This window comes from Ipomoea triloba, chromosome 14, assembly GCF_003576645.1.
Source record: "Ipomoea triloba cultivar NCNSP0323 chromosome 14, ASM357664v1".
Lineage (NCBI taxonomy): Eukaryota > Viridiplantae > Streptophyta > Magnoliopsida > Solanales > Convolvulaceae > Ipomoea > Ipomoea triloba.
The window spans coordinates 21,501,553-21,523,009 of NC_044929.1; the positions used below are offsets into that span (position 1 = coordinate 21,501,553).

The 21,457-nt window shown below is 38.9% G+C and overlaps 5 protein-coding genes across 6 annotated transcripts in view; 2 read left to right on the forward strand and 3 right to left on the reverse strand.

Moving 5' to 3' along the window:
- Positions 1-1,201, forward strand: part of LOC116004541 (protein FAR1-RELATED SEQUENCE 5-like) — a 4,209-nt gene extending 3,008 nt beyond the window's left edge. For both annotated transcript variants that reach the window (XR_004094816.1, XM_031244637.1), the window contains one exon: positions 355-1,201. The gene's annotated coding sequence lies outside the window, so the exon portion shown is untranslated. The remainder of the gene's footprint in view (positions 1-354) is intronic.
- On the reverse strand, positions 207-857 carry LOC116004543 (calmodulin-like protein 3). Its single transcript, XM_031244640.1, has one exon. The coding sequence runs from the start codon at positions 824-826 to the stop codon at positions 356-358; it is 471 nt and encodes a 156-aa protein (XP_031100500.1). The 5' UTR covers positions 827-857; the 3' UTR covers positions 207-355.
- A 1,670-nt stretch (positions 1,202-2,871) lies between the features above and the next one.
- Positions 2,872-3,565, reverse strand: LOC116004542 (ferredoxin-2, mitochondrial-like). Its single transcript, XM_031244639.1, has one exon. The coding sequence runs from the start codon at positions 3,553-3,555 to the stop codon at positions 3,070-3,072; it is 486 nt and encodes a 161-aa protein (XP_031100499.1). The 5' UTR covers positions 3,556-3,565; the 3' UTR covers positions 2,872-3,069.
- On the forward strand, positions 3,440-8,121 carry LOC116004539 (linoleate 9S-lipoxygenase 5-like). The gene is made up of 10 exons (XM_031244634.1): positions 3,440-3,581; positions 4,261-4,574; positions 4,665-4,951; positions 5,025-5,274; positions 5,369-5,716; positions 5,818-5,903; positions 5,983-6,072; positions 6,197-6,501; positions 6,577-6,840; positions 7,239-8,121. The coding sequence occupies exons 2-10, from the start codon at positions 4,442-4,444 to the stop codon at positions 8,008-8,010; spliced, it is 2,535 nt and encodes an 844-aa protein (XP_031100494.1). The 5' UTR covers positions 3,440-3,581; positions 4,261-4,441; the 3' UTR covers positions 8,011-8,121.
- A 34-nt stretch (positions 8,122-8,155) lies between these two features.
- Positions 8,156-12,925, reverse strand: LOC116004540 (serine carboxypeptidase 1-like). The gene is made up of 14 exons (XM_031244635.1): positions 12,577-12,925; positions 12,208-12,353; positions 11,812-11,888; positions 10,795-10,917; positions 10,579-10,681; positions 10,466-10,503; positions 10,287-10,388; positions 9,886-9,966; positions 9,537-9,779; positions 9,218-9,283; positions 9,026-9,147; positions 8,750-8,863; positions 8,581-8,626; positions 8,156-8,445 (listed from the first exon to the last, which is right to left on the reverse strand). The coding sequence occupies exons 1-14, from the start codon at positions 12,720-12,722 to the stop codon at positions 8,362-8,364; spliced, it is 1,491 nt and encodes a 496-aa protein (XP_031100495.1). The 5' UTR covers positions 12,723-12,925; the 3' UTR covers positions 8,156-8,361.
- Between the last annotated feature and the right edge of the window lie 8,532 nt (positions 12,926-21,457).

Consider the following 21,457-nt stretch of genomic DNA (forward strand, 5'->3'; position numbering starts at 1 on the left):
ATATTTTTTTCCCCCCCCCCCCCACCCCCCACCCCAAAAAAAAAGGGATTTGCCCTCTAAGCCCGAGAGCTCCCGATTACCTTTGTCCTAGAAGGCTTGACTACCAGCAAAACAGACTATTAACTTGACTTTGACTTGATCAATCAACAGAACTCTGCTCAAAGGGTGTGAATATGTTGATCGATTTGTAAGAAATGTTAGAGATATTAGTTGAATATAGACTATATACATAAATTTGCTCTCCCTTTAGTTTATAAATGGTATACAAAGTACAAATGTACCCACAATATGACAAGAGTGGTTGTTACAACTAAACTTGAATACAACATGCATGCTTTCATTTTCCCTTTGCAGGTTAGTCTGAAGGGCTTGAGGCAGCAAAATCACCACCCTTCATCATCTTCCTGAACTCATCATAGTTGACCATGCCATCCCCATCCACATCCACCTTGGCAATCATATTCTTGCAGTCATCCACGGTTCTTCCCTGCTTCAGCCCCATGGCCACCAGCACCGACCGGAGCTCCTCCACGGTGATGAACCCGTCGCCGTTCTGGTCAAACACGTTGAACGCCTCCCGCATGTCCTCGTCGTCTCCCCCAACGCCCCTCTCGTCCAAGAGTGCCTCGTACAGCGCCCCGAACTCCTCCATGTCCACATGCCCGTCCCCATTCACGTCAATCTTCTCGATCATCTGGATCAGCTCCTTCTCCGGAACGTGTATGTTCAGCTTCTCCAACGAATCGCTCAGCTCCTTCCTTGTGATCTTCCCGTCTCCTTTCCTGTCAAACATAAGGAAAACCCGACGAAGCTCCGCCGGATCCATTCCCCTAGGAGCACAGTACAATCAGACAACGGAGAGCCTAGTAAATCAAGATTTTGGGTTCTTTTGGTGTGTTTATGTTGCCTGCAAGAGAATATATATGAGGAAAGTGGAGATACCAGTTATGAGAGAGATATCAATAGGAATATGAACGTTCACAATGGTGAAAGTGAACGAGGAAACAAATTCATAAGGGAGAAAACAAGGTTAGTTGGAATTGCAAGAAAAAGACAGAAACATTATAACAGGGAAAAGTAAATAAATAGGAAAAAGTAAAAGTCAATGGAGGAATTAAGAAGGGATAACGAGGGTTAGCATAACTTGAGGATACCAATGTTTGTCTCAAAATCTCAAAATCAGAATGTATCATAAGTCAAATGAAAATGGGAGGTATCTAAGGTAACCAAAAAGATACCGTGTTTGGGAGAGTTAGCTCAAATGGACTAGATCAGAACTCAATTAGATTAGTTTCATTGAAGACAGGAGTGAGAGATTCCTCTTGTAAAGAGGTCTAGACTAATTTTTTTTCGAGTAAGAGTCAAACTCGGCTAACACAATTTGGGTTGAACCCGAATTAGTGTCATGTGAAAAAAAGGGGAGAGTTTATCAGTAACAAAAAAAAATACCTTGGTTGGAAGAGTTGTCCCAAATGGGCCTCACCAAAACTTGACTCGATTAGTTTTATTTAATGGTATGGGATGCCGGATACCATTAATACCAATGGAATGTGCAAAATAAATAAATAAATAAAGGTATGGTGGAGGTGGGGACAAGTGGAGATTCAGGGATCATGAAGGGTTAGGATTGATTGAACTTGAGTAGACTAATTTGGATGCCAATTGTTGTGGAAATGGTGTTTGTGTTCATACCTTCAGGGTTAATTGGAACCTGGACAAGAATAGGTCTTCCATCAACTAGTCAGTTCTTAGCCAATCTTTTCTAAACCCCATTCCACACTCAACAAGATTGCACCATCAGCAATAACACACCAACATGCAAAACACAATAGGGTATAGAAAGTAGAATCTCACTGTTGTGATCACGCATTCACACCAATATAAAATCAAGCCACAACTAAACACTAATGAAGTCAGCATGAGAAGCAGTTTAAGATGAAATAAAGTAAGCTATAATGTGACAGAGAAGAAAGCTATCCGATAATGGCCATGAGTTAGTAAAGCACAACAACCAAGAGTTAAGTACTCACTCAGGCTGAGAGGATAATGGCCATGAGTTAGTAAAGCACAACAACCAAGAGTTAAGTACTCACTCAGGTTGAGAGGCGATAGCCACACGCCCCCACCCGTCTACAGCATTTGAACAAGGCAAGACTACACGAGGGAGATAATGGCTTATAAAACACCCTCTCCAGCAATTGAAGAAGCCAAGAATACATGAGGGACTATAAAATAATCACGACTCCACGAGAGAACATGTAGGAGATAACGGTCTAGAAACACCAAAATAAGGCTCAGTTTTTCACCAGCAACTGTGAAAAGTAGGTCTAAATTGGCAGTTTGGTGCTACATAAGAAAGGTAAAAGCCTTTTCAATTTCAAATGTTCAATGGCTTCAATCCCTACATGGCATATCTTAGAAGGCAACAGTTTTATTCACTGAAACATCCTCTCTATACTCTGATCTTCAGAAACAGAACACCACACTAAACAGCTCAATTCTATAATTTAGAAGTATACTACCACAGTAACTCCATTACCTGCATTTTCTTTGTCTTTTCACCCCTAGCAGCATGTGCATATGAATTTTTCATCTGTAAATGTTAGTGATAAATCCATTATATATATATAGGTCCTCAATTAGGTGAGAACCATGCCTCATATGAGAACGAGAACGAGCTTTAAGATTTTATATATATATATATATATATATATATATATATATATATATGAGAACGACTCGTTCTCATATGAGGCATGGTTCTCACCTGATTAAGGACCTATATAAATAGGTATATAAAAGCACCGAATCATCCTCATTTCAGTAAATACAAGCTTTGAATTTAAAGTAATGGCGCTGTGTAATAGCTTGTACTGCAAACTAGCCATGAAGGAAATTCATTTCATAGAACAGAAATAGTGGTATTCCATAGAATTTTACAATTGTCAGAGTGAAATGAAGAGAACATTTCAAGTAGTATAAGCAGTTGAAAATATTATTATTATTCAATTAAAACTGTAAAAGCACTGGAGTTCCAGTTCAGAAACCTTACAGAACTCACTATTCCTCTTACGGAATATCCCAAGGCTTAGGCTCGGGAACCGCCACGACCATCCCCTGCAGGTCCGGAGTGAGGACAACCTGGCATCCGAGCCTGGAGTGCTTGTTCAGAACCCTAGCCCTAGAGTTCCTCCTCAGCACATACTGCTCATCGTAGGTAGGCGGGGGGAGCTTCTCCAGCCACTCCTGAGCAATGTGGACCTCGCACTCGGCGGAGCAAGCGTCGATCTCCTCCAGCCGGTGAGAAGCCGGCTCGATCAGGCCGTGGTTGGTCAGAGCCTTGAGAAGAGTCTGGCCGGAGAGTCCGATGACGTCACGCTTCAGGCCATCGGGGTCTATGGCGAAGAGCTTCACGATCCGATCGGCGACCTTTGCCGAGCGAGTCGGCGATGAGACGGTCGCGGAGGAACGAGTAACGGTGGCGCGAAAGGAGTGAGAGAGGAGTGGGTTTCGGGAGATTTGCGCAGAGAGTTTGTGCAGATTAGCGATCGCCATTTTAGAGAGCTCGATGAGTGAAAAGGGTATAAAATTCTTGTTATATATATATGATCATGGATTTTATTTTCTTTTATTTTTTCACTTTAATTTTAAATTTTAAAAAATATTTTTCATTTAATTTAAAATATTCAAAATATTCTTAAAAATAATTGGGGTAATGCAATTCAGCAATTGTATGAATGAATTCTGATAAAAAATTTTATACTTTCAGGTACCTACAGTTAACAATTTCTATATATGTAAACAGATACAGAGTAACTTATAATTTCTGGCACATAATATGATAGCTACAAGTACAAAAACTTTCAATTACAGGTACAGAATGCGTCAATTACAAATACAGAATCTGAATGTTTTTTTGGACAAAGGTTTACAATGCAAGATAGACCGTGGTCCATTGTATAATTTGTCAGGGTAATAGGGTTAGTGGAGTCCAACACAAGGGGTCTTTGAGATTAAGGATGATCGAACTTAAAACTTTGTGATTACTAAATCATCAATCCAACTAGCTTGGCTGGAGTTGCTCGAAATAAAAAAAAAAAATAAAAAAATTACCAACACAACATGTGAACATTAGAACATAAATTCAAGAAGAGAAAAATATGCCCCTGAAAGGCGTGGTGGAGTGAATGGGGCATGATTCTTATACAGTTTGATTTTTTTCAATACCTTCTCAATTTGAAGGCTATTGTTTATGAACAGAATTTACGAAATGCACACAAAAAAACCTCTTATGCAAGGGTGAAGCTACAAAGCCCCAAAATGAAAGCAATGGATAGATGCAATGCCTACAACTGAAGCAATGCACAAAGCTTGAAACTTGCCCATTACCAAAATTCTCTTCCTGTTTGGAGTTCCAACTGCAATTCCATTTCTGAAAAGAATGAGAAGCAAAAAACAAAGAAAGGATCATGAGATGATCTTTGGAGCACTCATTGTTCAGAACAGTGATGGAAAATCAGTTCCTGGAAGATCAGTTTCCATTCAACTATACAGCTCCACCAAGGTTGACCCAAGTGAGTTCAATCATCATATATAACAAAAATCACGAGTCTTTTGTACGCATAATGTGGTGAAAAGCGAAAACTTACTTGGACATTTTGCAGGCACTGGAAAAGGGAAGCTGAGCGAGAAAGTAAAGCTGAAGCAAGGGAAGAGCATCACAGACAAGATCAGTGGAATCAAAACCACATCGTACAGGTTTAGAGTTGCTGTCGAACCAGATTTTGGACTTCCAGGGGCGTTCATCGTTAAAAACCAGCACAAACATGAGTTTTATCTTCAGTCCTTGGTTCTCCAGGTTCAAGATGATACGCTGATTCATTTTGAATGCAATTCTTGGATTTATCCCTCCCAGCTAACTCAAGTGGCCCGGGTTTTCTTCTCCAACAATGTAAGTAGGAATATCATTAGTTTAAAGCATGATTGCTTAGTTACTCACCGGACATCTTTCTTGAATTCTGTAGTGTTATCTTCCAAATGAAACGCCAAATGGGCTGCTGGAGCTGAGGAAAGAAGAGCTGCTCAGCTTGAGAGGAGATGGAACGGGACAGATAGAAGAATGGGATCGGATTTATGATTATGGAAAGTATGATGACCTTGGCGATCCTGCTAGAGGGCCCCAATATGTTAGACCTGTCCTGGGAGGATCTGATGTGTATCCATATCCACGCAGAGCAAAAACTAATCACAAGCAAAGTAACAATGGATCCAAAAGTAATGGTTACTCCAATCTTTTCCCACGGATAATTTCTGTTTAAATCTATAGCAGCCATACATATCTATTTTTTTTTTCTTGGGCGATTTCCAGGTCTGGAAAAAACCAACCAGAAGGGAGTGTTCGACATAGAGATTACTGTCCCTCCAGATGAAAGATTTAGCCCTGAGAAGCTATCAGAGCTAACCAAGAACTGTATTCAGGCTGCTTTGCATTTTGTTGTTTCTCAGGGAAAATCAGATTTCAGAGATTTCAAAGACACAAGGCCTTTCCACTCGTTCATTGAGATGTATGGGCTATTTAGGCGGTACAAAAGCCATGAAGTAGACGAATGGGCAATAAAGAAACTGAGAACTCTAGTACCTGATGAGCTTTTCAAGAAGATAAAATCAGCTATCAAAGAGTACACAGTGAGATTTCCTCTGCCTCAAATCATAAGAGGTGATGCTGCATTTTGGCGGATGGCCAGAATTCTTATCCAATTATTTTTGTTTTCATGACTAAATTGTTCTTCATCCTTCCCTGCTAATTATATATTTCAGGAGATGAGTTTGCATGGAAGGAGGATGAGGAATTTGCAAGACAGATGCTTGCAGGAACTAATGCAACAGTAATACAATGTTTGCAGGTACTATAAGGTTGCTCGGAACTGAATTTCTAAATTGAACAAGTTTCTGAACTGTATGTTACCTTTATTTCCGATGCAGAAATTCCCACCGGAAAGCAGTAAAGGGGTGGTCAGCTCCATCAAACTATCACGCATTCAGCATAATCTTGGCGGCTTGACTCTTCAAGAGGTAAGCAAACATTAACAATGCAGAAATTCATAGTTAGCCTCCAAGTTATTGTCAAGCAAGCATTCTACTATGCGATTTCTTTAGAGTTTCTTGTTAATTTCTTTGCCGTTGATGAATCTTCAAGGCAATGAATCAGTGGAGGATCTTCATACTGGATCACCATGATTATCTCATGCCATTTCTAGAGAGAGTTAGCCAACATGGCATATGTGCCTATGCATCCAGAACTCTATTATTCTTGAAGGATGATGGCACGCTGAAGCCACTGGCAATAGAACTTTGTTTTCCACATTCTTCATCTGGATCTGAGCGTGAAATTCAGAGGGTTTTTTATCCCAAAGCTGAAGAATCTGAGGCGGCCATGTGGCATCTTGCTAAAGCTCACGTCGCTGTTAATGATTCTGGCTATCATCTATTAATCAACCACTGGTAACATTAGCATTAACTTGTCCATAAGCTTAAATTGCACCAGATAATAGTAACCGAGCAGAAGTTTTCTTACAGGTTAAAAACTCATGCGGTTGTTGAGCCATTTATAGTTGCCACCAGAAGACAGTTAAGTAGGATGCACCCAGTCCACCGGTTACTGGAACCGCACTTCAAGGACACTATGCACATCAATGCACTGTACAGGAAAGTGGTTATGAATGCAGGTGGGATCTTGGAGAAGACCCTTTTCACTGGTGAAGTCTCGATGGAGATCTCTTCTGCACTCTATAAACACTGGAGATTTGATGAACAAAGCCTTCCAGCTGATCTTGTTAAAAGGTTCATATTCATATTCAGAGATTGAGGAGACCTGTTATGCTTCCTAGCTATTAAAGAAGTTAGGGAAAGTTACATTTTTTGTCCTTCAGTTGTACCCACGTGGTACAGACTTGACCCCTGAGTTATATATGTAGCCATCTTTAACCCCAAAGTTATGCGCGAAGTGGCAATTTTAGTCCCTTAGGGATTATTTCTATCACCAATATGTCACTTTTAGTAAAGTGACGGATTTGGTCCTTCAGGGACTAAACTCACCACTTTGCGCATAACTTAGGGGTTAAAGATGGTTATGCATATAACTAAAGTACTAAGTCTATACCACGGCTATAATTGGAGGACAAAAAATGAAATTCTCCCAAAGAAGTTATATTGTACTAACCAGAATCTGGAAAATGCAGGGGCATGGCATTTTATAACCCGGAACATCCGGCTGGAGTGCAGCTTGTTATTGAAGATTATCCATATGGTGCAGATGGACTAGAGATATGGGTAGCAATCAAGAAATGGGTAGCAGACTTCTGTTCACACTTCTATCATGATGATGAGTCCTTAAAATCAGATAATGAGATCCAAGAATGGTGGTCAGAGATTCGAAACATTGGCCATGGCGATAAGAGCACTGAAACATGGTGGTTCTCAATGACTACACTCTCTGAGCTAATTGAAGCTCTGACAACTCTCATATGGCTTTCCTCTGGTTTTCATGCCTCAGTGAACTTCGGGCATTATGGATACACCGGTTATCCACCAAACCGTGCTACAAAATGCCGGAGATTCATTCCCCATGAAGGGACTAGAGAGTTTGGTGACTTTCTTGAGGACCCAGATAGGTATTTCCTAGGAATGTTACCAAACAGGTTTGATGTTACCTTGCACATGGCGTTGGCAGAGGTTGTGTCAAGGCACGCATCAGATGAAGTGTACCTGGGACAGCAGCAATCACCAGATTATTGGATGGACGATGAATGGATTCAGCATAGGTTCAGGAGATTCATAAAGGAGCTTACAGAAGTAGAGAAAAGAATTCGGGAAAGAAACGCAGACCTTAGGCTATCGAACAGATGGGGTCCTGCAAAAATTTCTTACACACTTCTGTATCCTGATGTCTCCAATTCTGCTTCTGGCCGGAGCCTCTCGGGGAGAGGAATACCTAATAGCATCTCCATATGAAAGCTGTAACAATCAAGACAGATTCTTTTCAACAATATCCAAATTTGACACTAAATCATTTCTACCAGATATGGTATTGTATGAAGATCAATTCTTTCAGTATTACGAAAACTATAATTGCAGAACAGTAAGAATTTCACAGTACTTCACACTGTCAGAACATTGAAACCTCTATGGGTTCCTTAAAGTAAGAATTTTATTCACAGTACATTTTCACAGTCTTGTTCTCTCCTAACCCCTCTCAGGACAGATATGGTTTCTTTACAAACTCGAAAATCACACAAATAAAAGAGGATAAATATTCCTTATTTTTCAAAGGAAATAATCAACTTCACTATCGTATCTAATGTTTCATATGCTCTTGCCCTCGAGCCAGCGGGTATAAAATGCCAACGCCTCCTGAGGTTTGTACTCCGGGACAGTGTGCCCAGCACCCTGAAATTTTGAGAAGTCAGATTGAATTATCGTCCAATCCGAAGTTAACAAAATGGAGAAATAAAAGGAAAACAGTTTTTGTTCTAGTGCTTCTAGTCAATGTTTGGTTTGCTGTTGAACTTGTGTGCCCCGTACCTTAATGGTGAGAAAGGTGAGGTTGTAGTCATAACCTTGAATATACCTGCAAACAATAAATCAAATTTGCAGCAAGAAGTTTCATGTCAGCAATTACAGGACGAGGAAAACTGTAAAGCAAGAAAAAAAAAAAGGTTCGAGAAATATCAAATACTGTGATGAAGCATACCCTGCAACTTGCTCATTCACAATCCAAGGCCTCCACTCATCGATGATCTTATATCCAACTGACCTTGTCCACGCTTCACTCCCAGTAAATGGTACACACATATCATGATCACCACTGCAAGAAATATTTGGCGTTAGGGGTCAGTCAAGAACCAGATCGTAGTGCAAAAGCATTCTTAGAAGAGCCCCAGCACGAGGAAGGTCTATCCTTGAACATGCAAACGGAGAGGAACTCCATGTTATGTACTCACTCTAGCATGGTAAAAAAGGTGTTTACCTGAATATAAGTGCCCGATAACCCCGGGAAGTTAGATTTTTATGATACTTGATCATGCTTCCAGAATCATGCGTAAAAGTAATCTTATCTGTACATAGCTCAAAAGGACCGGTGACTGCTTCCTGTAGTACCAAAGAATTGTCAATCACTGCTCTAAAAGATAATTTAGAGTCTCGGATGGTAGCAACTTACTTGTTCTGCATGAATGGCTTTCCTCACTTCGGGGCTGCTCAACCACGCAGTGGCAACTCTATCATCCTGTGTATTAAATCACCAAACACATAAGGGTAGTGAAATGGATCACATACATAAAGGGGGATCATAAGCCCTTCCAAAATTCTCATATTATCAAAAAGAAACAATCTAAGGCACAGATATGACAAGCAGATCTGAGCATGCTACTCCGACAGAAACAAGGATATGCAAGAACACCCATATAGTGTTGCTTTCCTGTTTAAGTACACTTCTTATGGTGAACAAGTATTAAGGCAATGACTTGAAACTGACTTACAGTGCACGGGACACTGCCACTTTGAAGAAGCTGAGGCCAGGTTGGGACAATTCCATCTCTTACGGGAGCCCTAAGAGGCCATGCACGGCCAAACATTCTTGTTCTTACAGGAAGAGGCCTTTCAGTCTCTCCAAGTTTCCGGAAGCTCAATGGTAACTTTGGATTTACATGCATGATCGTACTAGATTCTTTGGCATGGTAGCATGGCTCGAGAATGTCATATATATTTAAACCCGCAATCTCCTGTATATGTTAAGAAATTTAATCCAGGTCCAACTCCAACGAAGCAACAAATACAGCAATGTTTTACCAATAGAACTAAACAATATAGCATAAACGTAAGACTTACTGCATCAACTTTTGCAAGATTGTTCTCACAAGTGCTACTGTCGGGATCATAGTAGTTTCCATGGCATTCAGCTATAACTTCCTGCTCATAAAGCAAGAACTATAAGAGAATTGTTGCTAGAAACGAGAGGACCACATTAATGTTAGTTGTGTATATGCTTAAGTATAAATTGAATCTTAATGCTTCTAGATTTTACTTATGAAAACTACCTTCTGATCAAAATGCAGTGGAAGAGCACAAGGAATTATCTATGCACTATCTTAGAGAAGAGGGATAGAGGGGATAGATTATCGTATTTTAAGGCTGAGAATTAAAGATATGTTCGAATAGTAGGTAAGTAAAGAGTGTGACAATAATAGCATATGCAAAAACATAGAAACGGTAATAAAAGAAATCCATACCTCATATAATGTATCTGAGATCAGGCCCATTCCATGTACAAATGGCACAAGAGCATTACCATCGAACTCATCATCTGTTACTCCATTCCCCACTATGTAACCCTGCATATAACAAATTTATTTAGAAGTATAAAATCATAAGTTCATAACTTGACAGATGAAGCAAAGAAATTATTCACCTTAAAGTTTAGAACCGGCTTTACAGCAGCATCAATACCTGCCAAGCAAATAGAATGAAAAGAGTTTAGTTCCATTCAACATTGCAGTCTGTATCAGTTTCCAGAAGAAATACCTGTTACTACTTCATAAGATAGAGTTGGCACATATACTCCAGCATAAGATTCTCCAGCTATAAAAAACGGGTTGGGAAGGAACTCTTTATATAGCTCAAACCACTAGTCTCAACAATAAGCAAACAAGAATAAGCCACGTCAGAAGAGCCAAAATAAGTCATAAAAAGGAAGTTTTAGAATTTTTAAAACTATGGACCCAGTTACTTGTAGGATACCTTGAGGAGGAAGGTATGGGAATCAGAAGCAGTCTTTAGGTCTCCCGTTACGTAGTCAGTTTCATTATCTGAATAGGATAATCCAACACCAGAAGGAGAATCCAAATATATCATATTGGTAACCTGAGAGGATTAGAAGAATTTCCATAAATATCAAGTCATCAGTGAAAATTAAATACAACCACAATACTTATATCTCATCAATATATAGTTGGTGAAGTAGAGAGTTGATTGAAGGTTAAAGGTTAGGATTATAGAGAAGAATTTTGGTTTTGATACAGGTGCAGCAGAACAGAAGGTATACACAGATTAGAGGTGATGAACATGGAAAAAAATCCCCCAATCTGTACTCATTTTTTTTATTTTGCTTTTGGGTAATTATTGGTTGGATATAAACACAAATGACACAATTTCAAGACAGAATAACTGATCTGTTTAAATTTGGGAAAGATGAATTAGTGACAGTTAATCTGATTCCATTTAGCCTGGGGATTTGATAATATCACAGTTTCATCATTCTTATTTCTTTCATTAAAAGAAAATGACAATGCTATATGGACCAAATTTTTTGTGCCATCTCATGTGACTTCATCAGGTAATCCATAGATAGCTAGTGAATTGACACTTTTCAGAAACCATATCAAATTATCAATCGGTACAATATTTGGTACAAATACCATTTTCCAAAATTAAAAATAATAATAATAATAATATAAGCCTACCTCAGTTAGTGCATGATATTCATCTCACATCCTACATAAGTGTTAATACATTGACTTCTTAAAAAAATTACAAAAATTAAAAAGATACTATTTTCTGTCACTAATCTTTTTTATAATATTTTCAAGCATATGTCCTAAGTTTTTACTTGATAGTGGCAGGGAGGGGCAAGGCAGGTAAGTCATATAGTTGTATAGTTACAGAGAGGGGCGAATTGAATGCAGGGTGCAGCAAATAAATTGCCATCCCTTTACAAGTACAAGAAAATCGGACATGTGAATCCATATAAATTATTACCTTGGACCAGGTATAAGGATTAAGATGCAGAGTGGGCAAGCTACCACTTGTCTTCCCTAGCTCAAAATTGAAAGGTCCTGCAAATGAGATAAAGAAAGAAGATGGAGAAATCAAATCTCTTCTTCTAAGGCTAACACTATAAAAACCAGGAAAGTGCCAATCGACTATTTTTGCATTATGCAGTGTGTAAATCATACTCCACACTGATACCACTCAATTGTGTAAACCCAATTCCCAACAACATCTCAGTATCTCACGATTGAAGCAGCTAAACCATAAACTTGGTTCCGAAACACAAACACAATGGCATCAGATCATAACAGCAATTTCATTCTAGCTACTGCCAAAATAGTAAAGTTAGAAGCTATGTATGGGTTAACTTATTAGAACAGTTACCATGTTCATAGACAAAGCCATCAAAGCTAGAGCAGCCAGGCCCCCCATTGAGCCACAGCACCACTGGATCCTTGGATGGGTTTCTTTCAGACTCCACAAAGTAATAATACAGTTTCTTCCCAGTGGTCTCATCTATAGTCACATACCTGAATTCCCATTCAAGCAAAAACACAAACAGATAACAGTCATTACCAAAACACAAGAAAAAGTCATACTTTCATTTTCCACCACATCAATCCGGGCAAAAACACAATAATTACTACAAATCACCAAACAACCAACAAAAGGAGCCGCCCTATAAACAGCAAAATACCCATTTAAAGAAATGCACAAATAAATACAAAGTCAACCAAAAAAAAGAGTGTATACCCAGCATAGTGCTTTGAAGGGAGAGTGCCATTGAAGCCAGGAATCCGAGTGATCAGTGCACCATCGGGCGCTGATTTTGTGAGCTGAAGTAGAGGAAGCAAGAAGCAGACAAGTGTGAGCTGCAAAGGAAGACCATTTTTAACCATGTTTAAGTATCAAGATACTGTTCTGAGACTCTGAGAGAGCAGAGATATATCTACTGCTATAATAGTATAGATGTACTACATTAAATACAGTCCAGAAAAGTAGATAAATTTAATGATTTCTGGTGAATGTTTGACTGTAATAATTAGTATGAGAGTTAGGGTGTGAGATAGTGGGATATTACTCGTTGCTTGGAAGGAAAGTGGTCAGATTTTGTCCGTTACTGTCCAAGTTTCCTTCAAAGGAAACTTCGACAGCAAGGGCTGAGAGTGATGGCACTGATGGGTTAATATGGTGGGTTATTTGGAGCGAACTGACATCTTTATCATTTTAAATTTATAGGTTTGAACGCGATGATGGGATTTAGATTATTTGGGGTAAAAATATTTGAAAAAGTATAAAATGAAATTGGGCTTAAAGACTTAACTTGTTTGATTTCGTTGCGGTCAAAATTTTAGTGGGTTGATGGCATGTTATCGTATCCGGTTTCATTTATCATGGCTTCGGATGAGTGTCTCGTTGTAGCTGATAATGCGGGCGAAAAATTGGTTTGTCAGGATTCTTTTATTTTGTCTATGCTCATCTCGTCTCTGTCCAATGAAGTTTTGTATGTTGCAGTGGGACATGCCATGTCCCGAACTCTATGGCAGACTATTGAAGTCGTCATTTAGTTTTTTTCTTGGGCACGATATCTGAGTCTCCATAATCAGTTGCAGTCTTTGCGCCAGGGGATTCCACTACGAGTGAGTATCTTGGCAAAGTTAATGTTTTAATTGGACTTCTTGCAGAAGTCGGCCGACCAATTATTTTGAATGAATAGAATCTCTATCTATTTAAAGGCCTCCACCTTGAGTACCGCGTGACGATCTCCTCATTGACCAATAAAGAACCTGTGACAATTGATCAATTGAACGACTACCATTTTATTCGTGACAAAGTCGCATCAAATAAATTACAAGTAAACTAAATATCTACAAACAGATCAATTGGGGACATCTCCACCAAACCACTAACCACAACAATGTTAAATGATCTAAGAGACAAGCTTAATGTTCTCTTTAGAGAACCTTAAACTTGAAGGGGCATATTAAGACTCTATATTTTATGCACACTATAATTCTCTCTCTCTACATGTATTATTGAGAATATATCATCTGCCATTCTTATCCTAACTGAGACTATTTGTATCCTTATAAATACATATCTTTCGGTACTTTAAAATTTAAATATAATGGATTAATCAATAACGGTGGATTTTGACCCAAAAAACTTTAATTGAGATATTTTAAATAACATTTTAAAGTTTAAAATAAATTTATTACAAATACATAAAGTCATTATTTAATGTACATAAATTTGATTCATAAAAACACTATTGTAAATACATAAATTCACTACTATAAGTACATAAATTCACTACTGTAAATATATAAATTCACTACTATATGTTCATAAATTCACTACTCTAAATACATAGATTAACTATCGTTTGTGTCATTTTTATATATCTGTAGTATTTTTTTTATGTACATACATTACTATTTTAATGTACCTAGGTCCACAATATAACTTTTCCGCCAGTTAGGGTTCTTTTCAAGGGATTCTTCAAAGCGATGCCGAAATGATGATGATTGTGGGGTTAAACCATAAATGAGAATAAACAAAGGAAGTGGATGCATGTTTGGTGGAGTATATGACATAATCATTTCAAACATTATATGGCATGCGTTATGTTTAGTAGAGTTGTACTTATTTATTTTTATAACACACAAAGCATAGTTGCAGTAGAGTCTTAATGAACCGGGAGGCTCACCAAAACGCACCTCGAGTTTGGTCGACTTCAAGCTCGAGCTGAACTCAAACTAGCTCATTTTGTAAACAAATCGGCTCATTTCGTAATCCAGCCGAACTCAAGCTTCAACTTTCTAGTTCAATCGAGCTCAAGCCCACCTATTAATTATCGAGCTCGAACTCGGCTCGACTCATTTATCCCTAATTCGAAGTTCAGCACCCATTAAATACTACTGTATTAAAGTGTCATACTATAAGGCATTGTTATTATTTCATTTCATTGTGCACGCACTGTTGGAAAATCTCTGGTACAGTTTTCACAAAGCAACATCAGATCTGATCTGGTCTGTTGTCCTTTATCCTCAACATAAGAGTTAGTATCCTAGGGAAAGAGAGAATACCCGGAGTCGGACCCAGACCCGGACCTAATATTTTCACTTCCCTTATTTTATATTCCATCTGTCTCATTTTAGCTGTCCTACTTACTCTTTTTTTTTGTGTGTGCAAGAGGGGCGAAGCCCCGGTAGAAAAGCAAACTCAACGAATCCTCCTAGTCGCGGCGTTCATGGCGTCCTTAAAAAGGATGTCAATGACCCCGTCAGGCGGATGATCGATCCAGAATTAATGTCCCCCACTGGCTGGTTTGACCCAAGTTGGCCAAGTAATCAGCACATTGGTTCTCTTCTCTGTAAACGTGGCAGAGTTCCAACTCTTGGACTTTACTCATTAGAAAGTTGCAGTCCGCGATAAGCGTGTCAGCTTCTGGCCGTGACTCCTCTTCTTTGTTTAAGGCTTGTACCATAGTATTAGAGTCTGTTTCCACGATAAGTTTGTTGAATCCTCGATTAACAGCGATCTTCAAACCTTCCCGGAGACCCCACAACTCAGCGATGAAGCTGTTTGCTACCCCAATTTTGGTAGAGAACCCCACAATCCATGACCCTCGGTGATCGCGAAAAACTCCACCTGCACTCGTCGTGTTGGAGCTTGCTTTATTGGCACCGTCGGTGTTGAGTTTAATGAAACCATGCTGTGGCGGAGACCAGTTCACCCAAGTTTGGCTTCCTCGCATGGGATCGTGTCTTCTAAACAAGAGATTCTTGGCCTCCAACGCCTCTTGACTAGCTCTTCAGTAGATAATGCTTGGTTGAATGAGAGAGTTGTGGAACACCAATTGGTTCCTGGCCTTCCATAAGTTCCAAAGCACATAGGGGAAGAAGGAATTCCAGTTACTGTTTGTTGATCCTCCTCTTGATGTTGAGCAGTTATCTTCAATCCAACTAGACGTGACCGCGGTTCGGTTCCGGTTCGGTTCCGATTCCGAACCGCCGGTTCACGGTTCTTGGTTTCATTAAACCGGAACCGGAACCTTATATTAAGGTTCCGGTTCCGGTTCCTAGAACCGGCGGTTCCGGTTCGAACCGCCGGTTCTAACCGGGATTTTTAATTTTTAATTTTATTTTTTTTTTGTAAATTTGTAGTATTAATTATTAAATATTAATGTATTATGACTATTATGAAACTTGTAACATAATTGTGTATTTGTATGGCCAAGTAATGAAGTAGGCAAGTAGTAATTAGTAAGTATACAACATACAATGATACAATTGATATAAGATTATAATTTATAAGTAAGTTCAATAATTGGATTTTATTTCAAATCAGTGAAAAGAATACATTACATTGGTTACAAAATTCAAATCTCATATATTATTGAGTATTGACTACTCAATTCTTAAAATCTAAAATACATTGGTTATAATAATACATTGATTTTCTCTAAACTTTAATGATAAACAAAAAAAAATAATAATAATTTTGGGCTTGCACTTAATTTTACCAAGATTAAGTTGCCTACGTATCTTATTGAAAGTTCAATAAGAATCAAAGCCTACGTAGTTCTTTTACCTTTTTTTTTTGGAATTAGGACTTTAGGAGTCGGTTTGTTCCCCTTCGGTTGCAGTAGTGGTTGCATCATCGGAAAAGAAATCGTTGATGATGCCTGACTTATCATTCTCTTGTTCTCTAATTTTTGCCAATCCCCAATCGGATGTGCAAACTTGAATTTCAATTGACTGTGGCGTCATTCTTGAACGAGTCTCGTCCAACATGTTTCCACCTACACTAAATTCCTGTTCAACTGCTACTGTAGAAGCAGGAGTTCCAAAAATTTGTTTTGCAATAATAGATAAAATAGGAAAATTTTTTTCGTGGTCTTTCCACCACTGCAAAACATCAAGATTATTATCATCATTATCTAAAAATACAAACTCAGTATTTAAATATATCTCTGCCTCGGATAATGCTGTAGATGATGAACTAGTCGCGCTCCCACTGGTCCGACGACTTTTACCTGCTCTAGCTAACAGGTTAAAGCCTCTACTTCGTTGAGATGATTGTGAGCTTTGTGAAGTACTTCGAGAAGACGTACTAATATTCAACGACGGACCATAAGCCTGTAAATATTCTTCACACAAACTATGAAATAAACTCGTTATTTCATTATGTACAGCATTAGCATTAACATAGTTCGGATCATCAGGATCATCTAATTCTAAACATTCATAATAAGTTTGTAAAAAAGTACTTAAACCATATAATTTACAACGAGGATCAAAACATATTGCAATTAAATAAATAATAGGAATATTTCTATAATAATCTAAAAACTTTGATCTAATGCATGCAATAGCATCACTCAAAATATCATCATCACGATATTCAGAAAGCTTACCAACAATATTTACAGCATAAATTAAAAATAAGTGTGTAGTAGGATAATACACACCGGACAATGCCAAAGTGGCATCATTAAACTCTTTTAATAACTCACAAATCTTTGTGCAAGCATCCCAATGTTGCGTAAACAAATGAATATCACTGTTGTTTGAAAAAAAAGAACATAACAAATCTTTATAATATATAGTACTACTAAGCAAAGTATAGGTAGAATTCCAACGAGTTGGAACATCTCGAGGAAATCTTTTTGGAGGCATATTGTTTCTTTTGCAAAACCGACTAAACTCTTTTTGCGCATTGGGATGCTTCCACAAATAAACAACAGCATCTCTAATAGGTTTAATACTACTACTAAGAGAAACTAAACCAGCTTGAACACATAGATTTAAAACATGACAAACACACCTTTGGTGAAAAAATTTACCTCCAAAATACGGTAGACATAATTCCTTTAGCGCAGGGATTGCAGCAGTATTGTTGGATGCATTGTCAAAACCAATTGCAAAAATTTTGTTAGTAATTTTATATTCATCAAATATACTTTGTAACTTACTGTAAATATTATGTGCACTATGTTGTTCATCAAAACACCGGAAGGCAAGGATTCTTTTTTGCAACCGCCATTCTTGATCTACCCAATGACAAGTAACGCCCAAATATGAATGTTCTCTCCAATGGTCGCTCCAAATGTCAGCACATATAGTAACACGCCCATTATGTGTTTCCAAGTAAGAAATCAATCTCTTTTTTTCATCTTTATATAATTTATAAAGATGACGCGTAGCCGTTGTACGCGGTAAATCACACATTTGTGGATTTAATGCACCCCTGCAAAATTCTTTAAAGCCAACTTTCTGTCCAAAACTAAACGATAAACCGTCAATAGCAACCATTTCAGCAAACTTCCGTCTAGTTTGCTCATATGAGTAACGAAATAAAGCACTAGATTTAGTTGTATACCTCCCAATTTGTTGTTGTGTTTGTGTATTTACCTCTTTATCCGGATGTTTGGAAGTTATATGCTTCCGGTATGTCCCGTATCCACCGGATTTGGACCATTGGTACTCCTTGTCACAATAATTACATTTAACTGTAATTCTTCCATCAGGGTGTTCAACTTTTTTCATGTGTACTCTGAAAAGATCGGATTTTTGTTTAGCAGCAGAAGGTTGAATTTCTTCGGGTTCCTCGTCCTCGTCGTGGCCCTGCGAAAAAGTAGCAGTGTTAGAATCAAAAGAAGAATGAAATGGTTGGGAACCAAAAGAGGCATGTTGAGGTTCATTTATGGTCATTTGAGGGTTTGGATTCATGTCTTGGTAGTATGATTGTTGTTGTAAAAATTGGTGGTATTCATGTTCACTCGGAAATCCATGAACCGAATGCCGGGGAGGTTCAAAAAAAGGCGCTTCGCTTGGAAATCCATGAACCGAATGCCGGGGAGCTTCAAAAGAAGGATTTTCTCTTGAAAATCCATGAACCGAATGCCGTGGAGGTTCTATAGCAGGAGATTTGCCACGATTTCCTAGCTTGGCCTTCGTAGGAAAAGGATGCTCTGCTTGAACTATCCATGTAGAGTGTAGAGATATAAAAAAAAATGTAGAGAAAATTGTAGGCAAGAGAGTAATCAAAGTATTGAGAGGGTGAGAGAGTTGGAGAATGGAGAGTAAGATATTGAAAGAATGAAATTATGAAAGTTGCGTAAAAAAATTGTAGTTGTAGACTTGTAGGTAAGAGAGTAATCAGAATATTGAGAGAGTGAGAGTGAGAGAGTGAGAGAGTGAGAGAGTTAAATATTGAAAGTTGCGTAAAAAATTATTTTTGAAGTCACTAATTTATAGAAGATAGAAGACTTATCAGTTGAAGTCTTGAAGAGTTGAAGCCTTGAAGGAGTTGAAGACTTGAAGCCTTGATTCTTGAATGCCTGATGAAGTGATGAAAATTGAAGAGTACACTAAAAAAAATCCGTTCTTACATTCTGACAAAAAAATATCCGTTGTTACAAATACAACGTTTATATTTTAAAAAAATTTCCGAAATTTACGGATTCAAAGCCTAAATTTTCGGAAGTTTTTGGCTCACTTTGTGCAGATATACCTCCAAAACTACAAAGGGAGCCAATAAATTTAATGAAGTGCCAGAGATTCTCTGGCACTTCAAAATTTGTTGAGTAGACAAGAGTACAAGACTCAAGTGAGTCTTTGAATTTTCAAAGACTCACTTGAGTCTTTGTATTGGCTACTGCCAATGTGCAGTAGCCCAGTAGGCCACACCAGGCGTGGCCTGGTGTGGCCTACTTGTATTTATTTATTTTTTTTTTATTAATTACGGTTCTGGAACCAGAACCGTCCGGTTCCGGTTCCAGAATCGCCGGAACCTTAACCGGAACCGAACCGTGGTCACCCCTAAATCCAACTCGCCAAAGGAGTGTGAGAGCTGGGGTTGAAGCCTGTAGGTCCCTTGATTAAGCTCCAGCAGTCCACCGCCGCATGGCATCTTCTGAATATATGATCAAGTGTCTCTTCTCCTTCGTCATAGTTCGGGCAATCGCTTTGTGTTGTTAGCCCTCGATTGCGGCGTTCAGCGTTGGTAAGCAGGCCGTTGTGTAAGATTTTCCAAATAAACAGTTTTACACGCTCCATGCACTTGATATTCCACACCCAGCCATACGTGTCTTCTGTTACTTGGTGACCTGCAATAAGAGAGTAAGCAGACTTAACAGAGAAGAGACCTGTACTTGAGTGAGCCCATGAGCGCGTGTCCCTTTGATTGTCTCTAATCGAGATTGGTGACGCCCGGATGGCATTAAGGGTAGAACCTGGGATGGTATTTTCCAGCGCATTCACGTCCCAGGTCCCATCTTGGCCAATGAAATCGCTAATCGATACGTTGTTGCTATTTCTTGGTACCTGCACGTTAGGATAATTTGCGATGGGACCGTCCCCCATCCACCAATCATGCCAAAAGTTGACCGACGACCCCGAGCCTATCTTCCATTTTATTCCTTTTTCAAGAATCTCCTTGCCCTTCGTGATGCTACGCCAACCCCAAGAACAAATTGTTGGCTTTGGCGTTAAATAAGTCACCATTACTCATATATTTCTCTTTCATCACTTTGACCCACAGTTTATTGTCATTAGTCAACAATTGCCAATCTACTGTGTGAATTTTTCTCGTATCTTCAGAGTGCCCCCATAAGAAATTCCTGCAAATTTTGTCAATTTCATTACAGGTACTTACCGGGAGGGCCATGATTGCATGGTATACGTCGGTATAGTAGCAACAGAGGATTGGACGAGGATTCTCCTTCTAGCCATGCTTAGGGAATCTGCTTGCCACGTGGTGAGTTTTTTCCTCATTTTGTCGATCACAAAGTTGAATGTATTCTTTGACACTCGCTTGTTAAGGATGGGGATTCCAAGATAGGAATCCAAGTGCGGCGAGAGAGGAATACCGCAATGCTACGCTTTACACCTGCATTCGTATTCGGAGAACAAAAAATCTGTGATTTAGAGAGGTTTACCTGTAACCCTGGTATTGAACCTTTTAAGGCACTCCATCATTATTTTGGCTTGCTGTTCCGAAGCCTCTCCAAAAAGCATTAGGTCATCAGCGAAGAACAAATGGGAGATGCCCGTCCTACCTCTAGATATGTGGATGGGTTTCCAATTTCTTATGGATACCTCTTTCTGTATATCATAAGCAAGTCTCTCCATGACCAGATTGAAAAGGTAAGGTGCTAGGGGATCACCCTGGCGCAGGCCCCGCCCAGGTTTGAAAGGTGGTAGCCTACCACCATTCCATATAATAGAAATATCACATTCTTTGAGAGAACACAAGATGAGATCAATGATTTTTCTGGGGAATTGGAATCCTTCAAGTGTGTTTTCCAAGAAATCCCAATCCACACTGTCATAGGCTTTCTGAAGATCAATTTTTACCGCCATTAGCCCTTTCTTCCCTTTACGTTTGTGCATGTTATGGATTATTTCTTGCGTGAGGATCACATGATCTAGAGTGGATCGCCCCGGTAGGAAACTGTTCTGGTGTGGGCCAATTAGGTTAATCATTAACCGAACCAGACACATAAAATGACACAGGATAGTAGTTCCGATGGATAAATAAATTGTGCTTGTACACCAACGCTCACAATAGGACAAATTTATACAGTTCATTTAGTAAGATCTGAAACTCTGAAAAGAGGAGCTCT

Excerpts from the sequence above, each read along its gene's own strand:
- LOC116004542 (XM_031244639.1), bottom strand. The coding sequence starts at position 3,555 with ATGGCGATCGCTAATCTGCACAAACTCTCTGCGCAAATCTCCCGAAAC.
- LOC116004540 (XM_031244635.1), bottom strand. The coding sequence starts at position 12,722 with ATGGTTAAAAATGGTCTTCCTTTGCAGCTCACACTTGTCTGCTTCTTG. Across the intron at positions 8,864-9,025 it reads TATCGGGCACTTATATTCAG|TGGTGATCATGATATGTGTG; the intron begins GTAAACACCTTT and ends TATTTCTTGCAG. Across the intron at positions 8,627-8,749 it reads GTGAATGAGCAAGTTGCAGG|GTATATTCAAGGTTATGACT; the intron begins GTATGCTTCATC and ends TATTGTTTGCAG.
- LOC116004539 (XM_031244634.1), top strand. The coding sequence starts at position 4,442 with ATGAGAAGCAAAAAACAAAGAAAGGATCATGAGATGATCTTTGGAGCA. Across the intron at positions 5,275-5,368 it reads AAGTAACAATGGATCCAAAA|GTCTGGAAAAAACCAACCAG; the intron begins GTAATGGTTACT and ends GGCGATTTCCAG. Across the intron at positions 6,841-7,238 it reads CCAGCTGATCTTGTTAAAAG|GGGCATGGCATTTTATAACC; the intron begins GTTCATATTCAT and ends TGGAAAATGCAG.
- LOC116004543 (XM_031244640.1), bottom strand. The coding sequence starts at position 826 with ATGGATCCGGCGGAGCTTCGTCGGGTTTTCCTTATGTTTGACAGGAAA.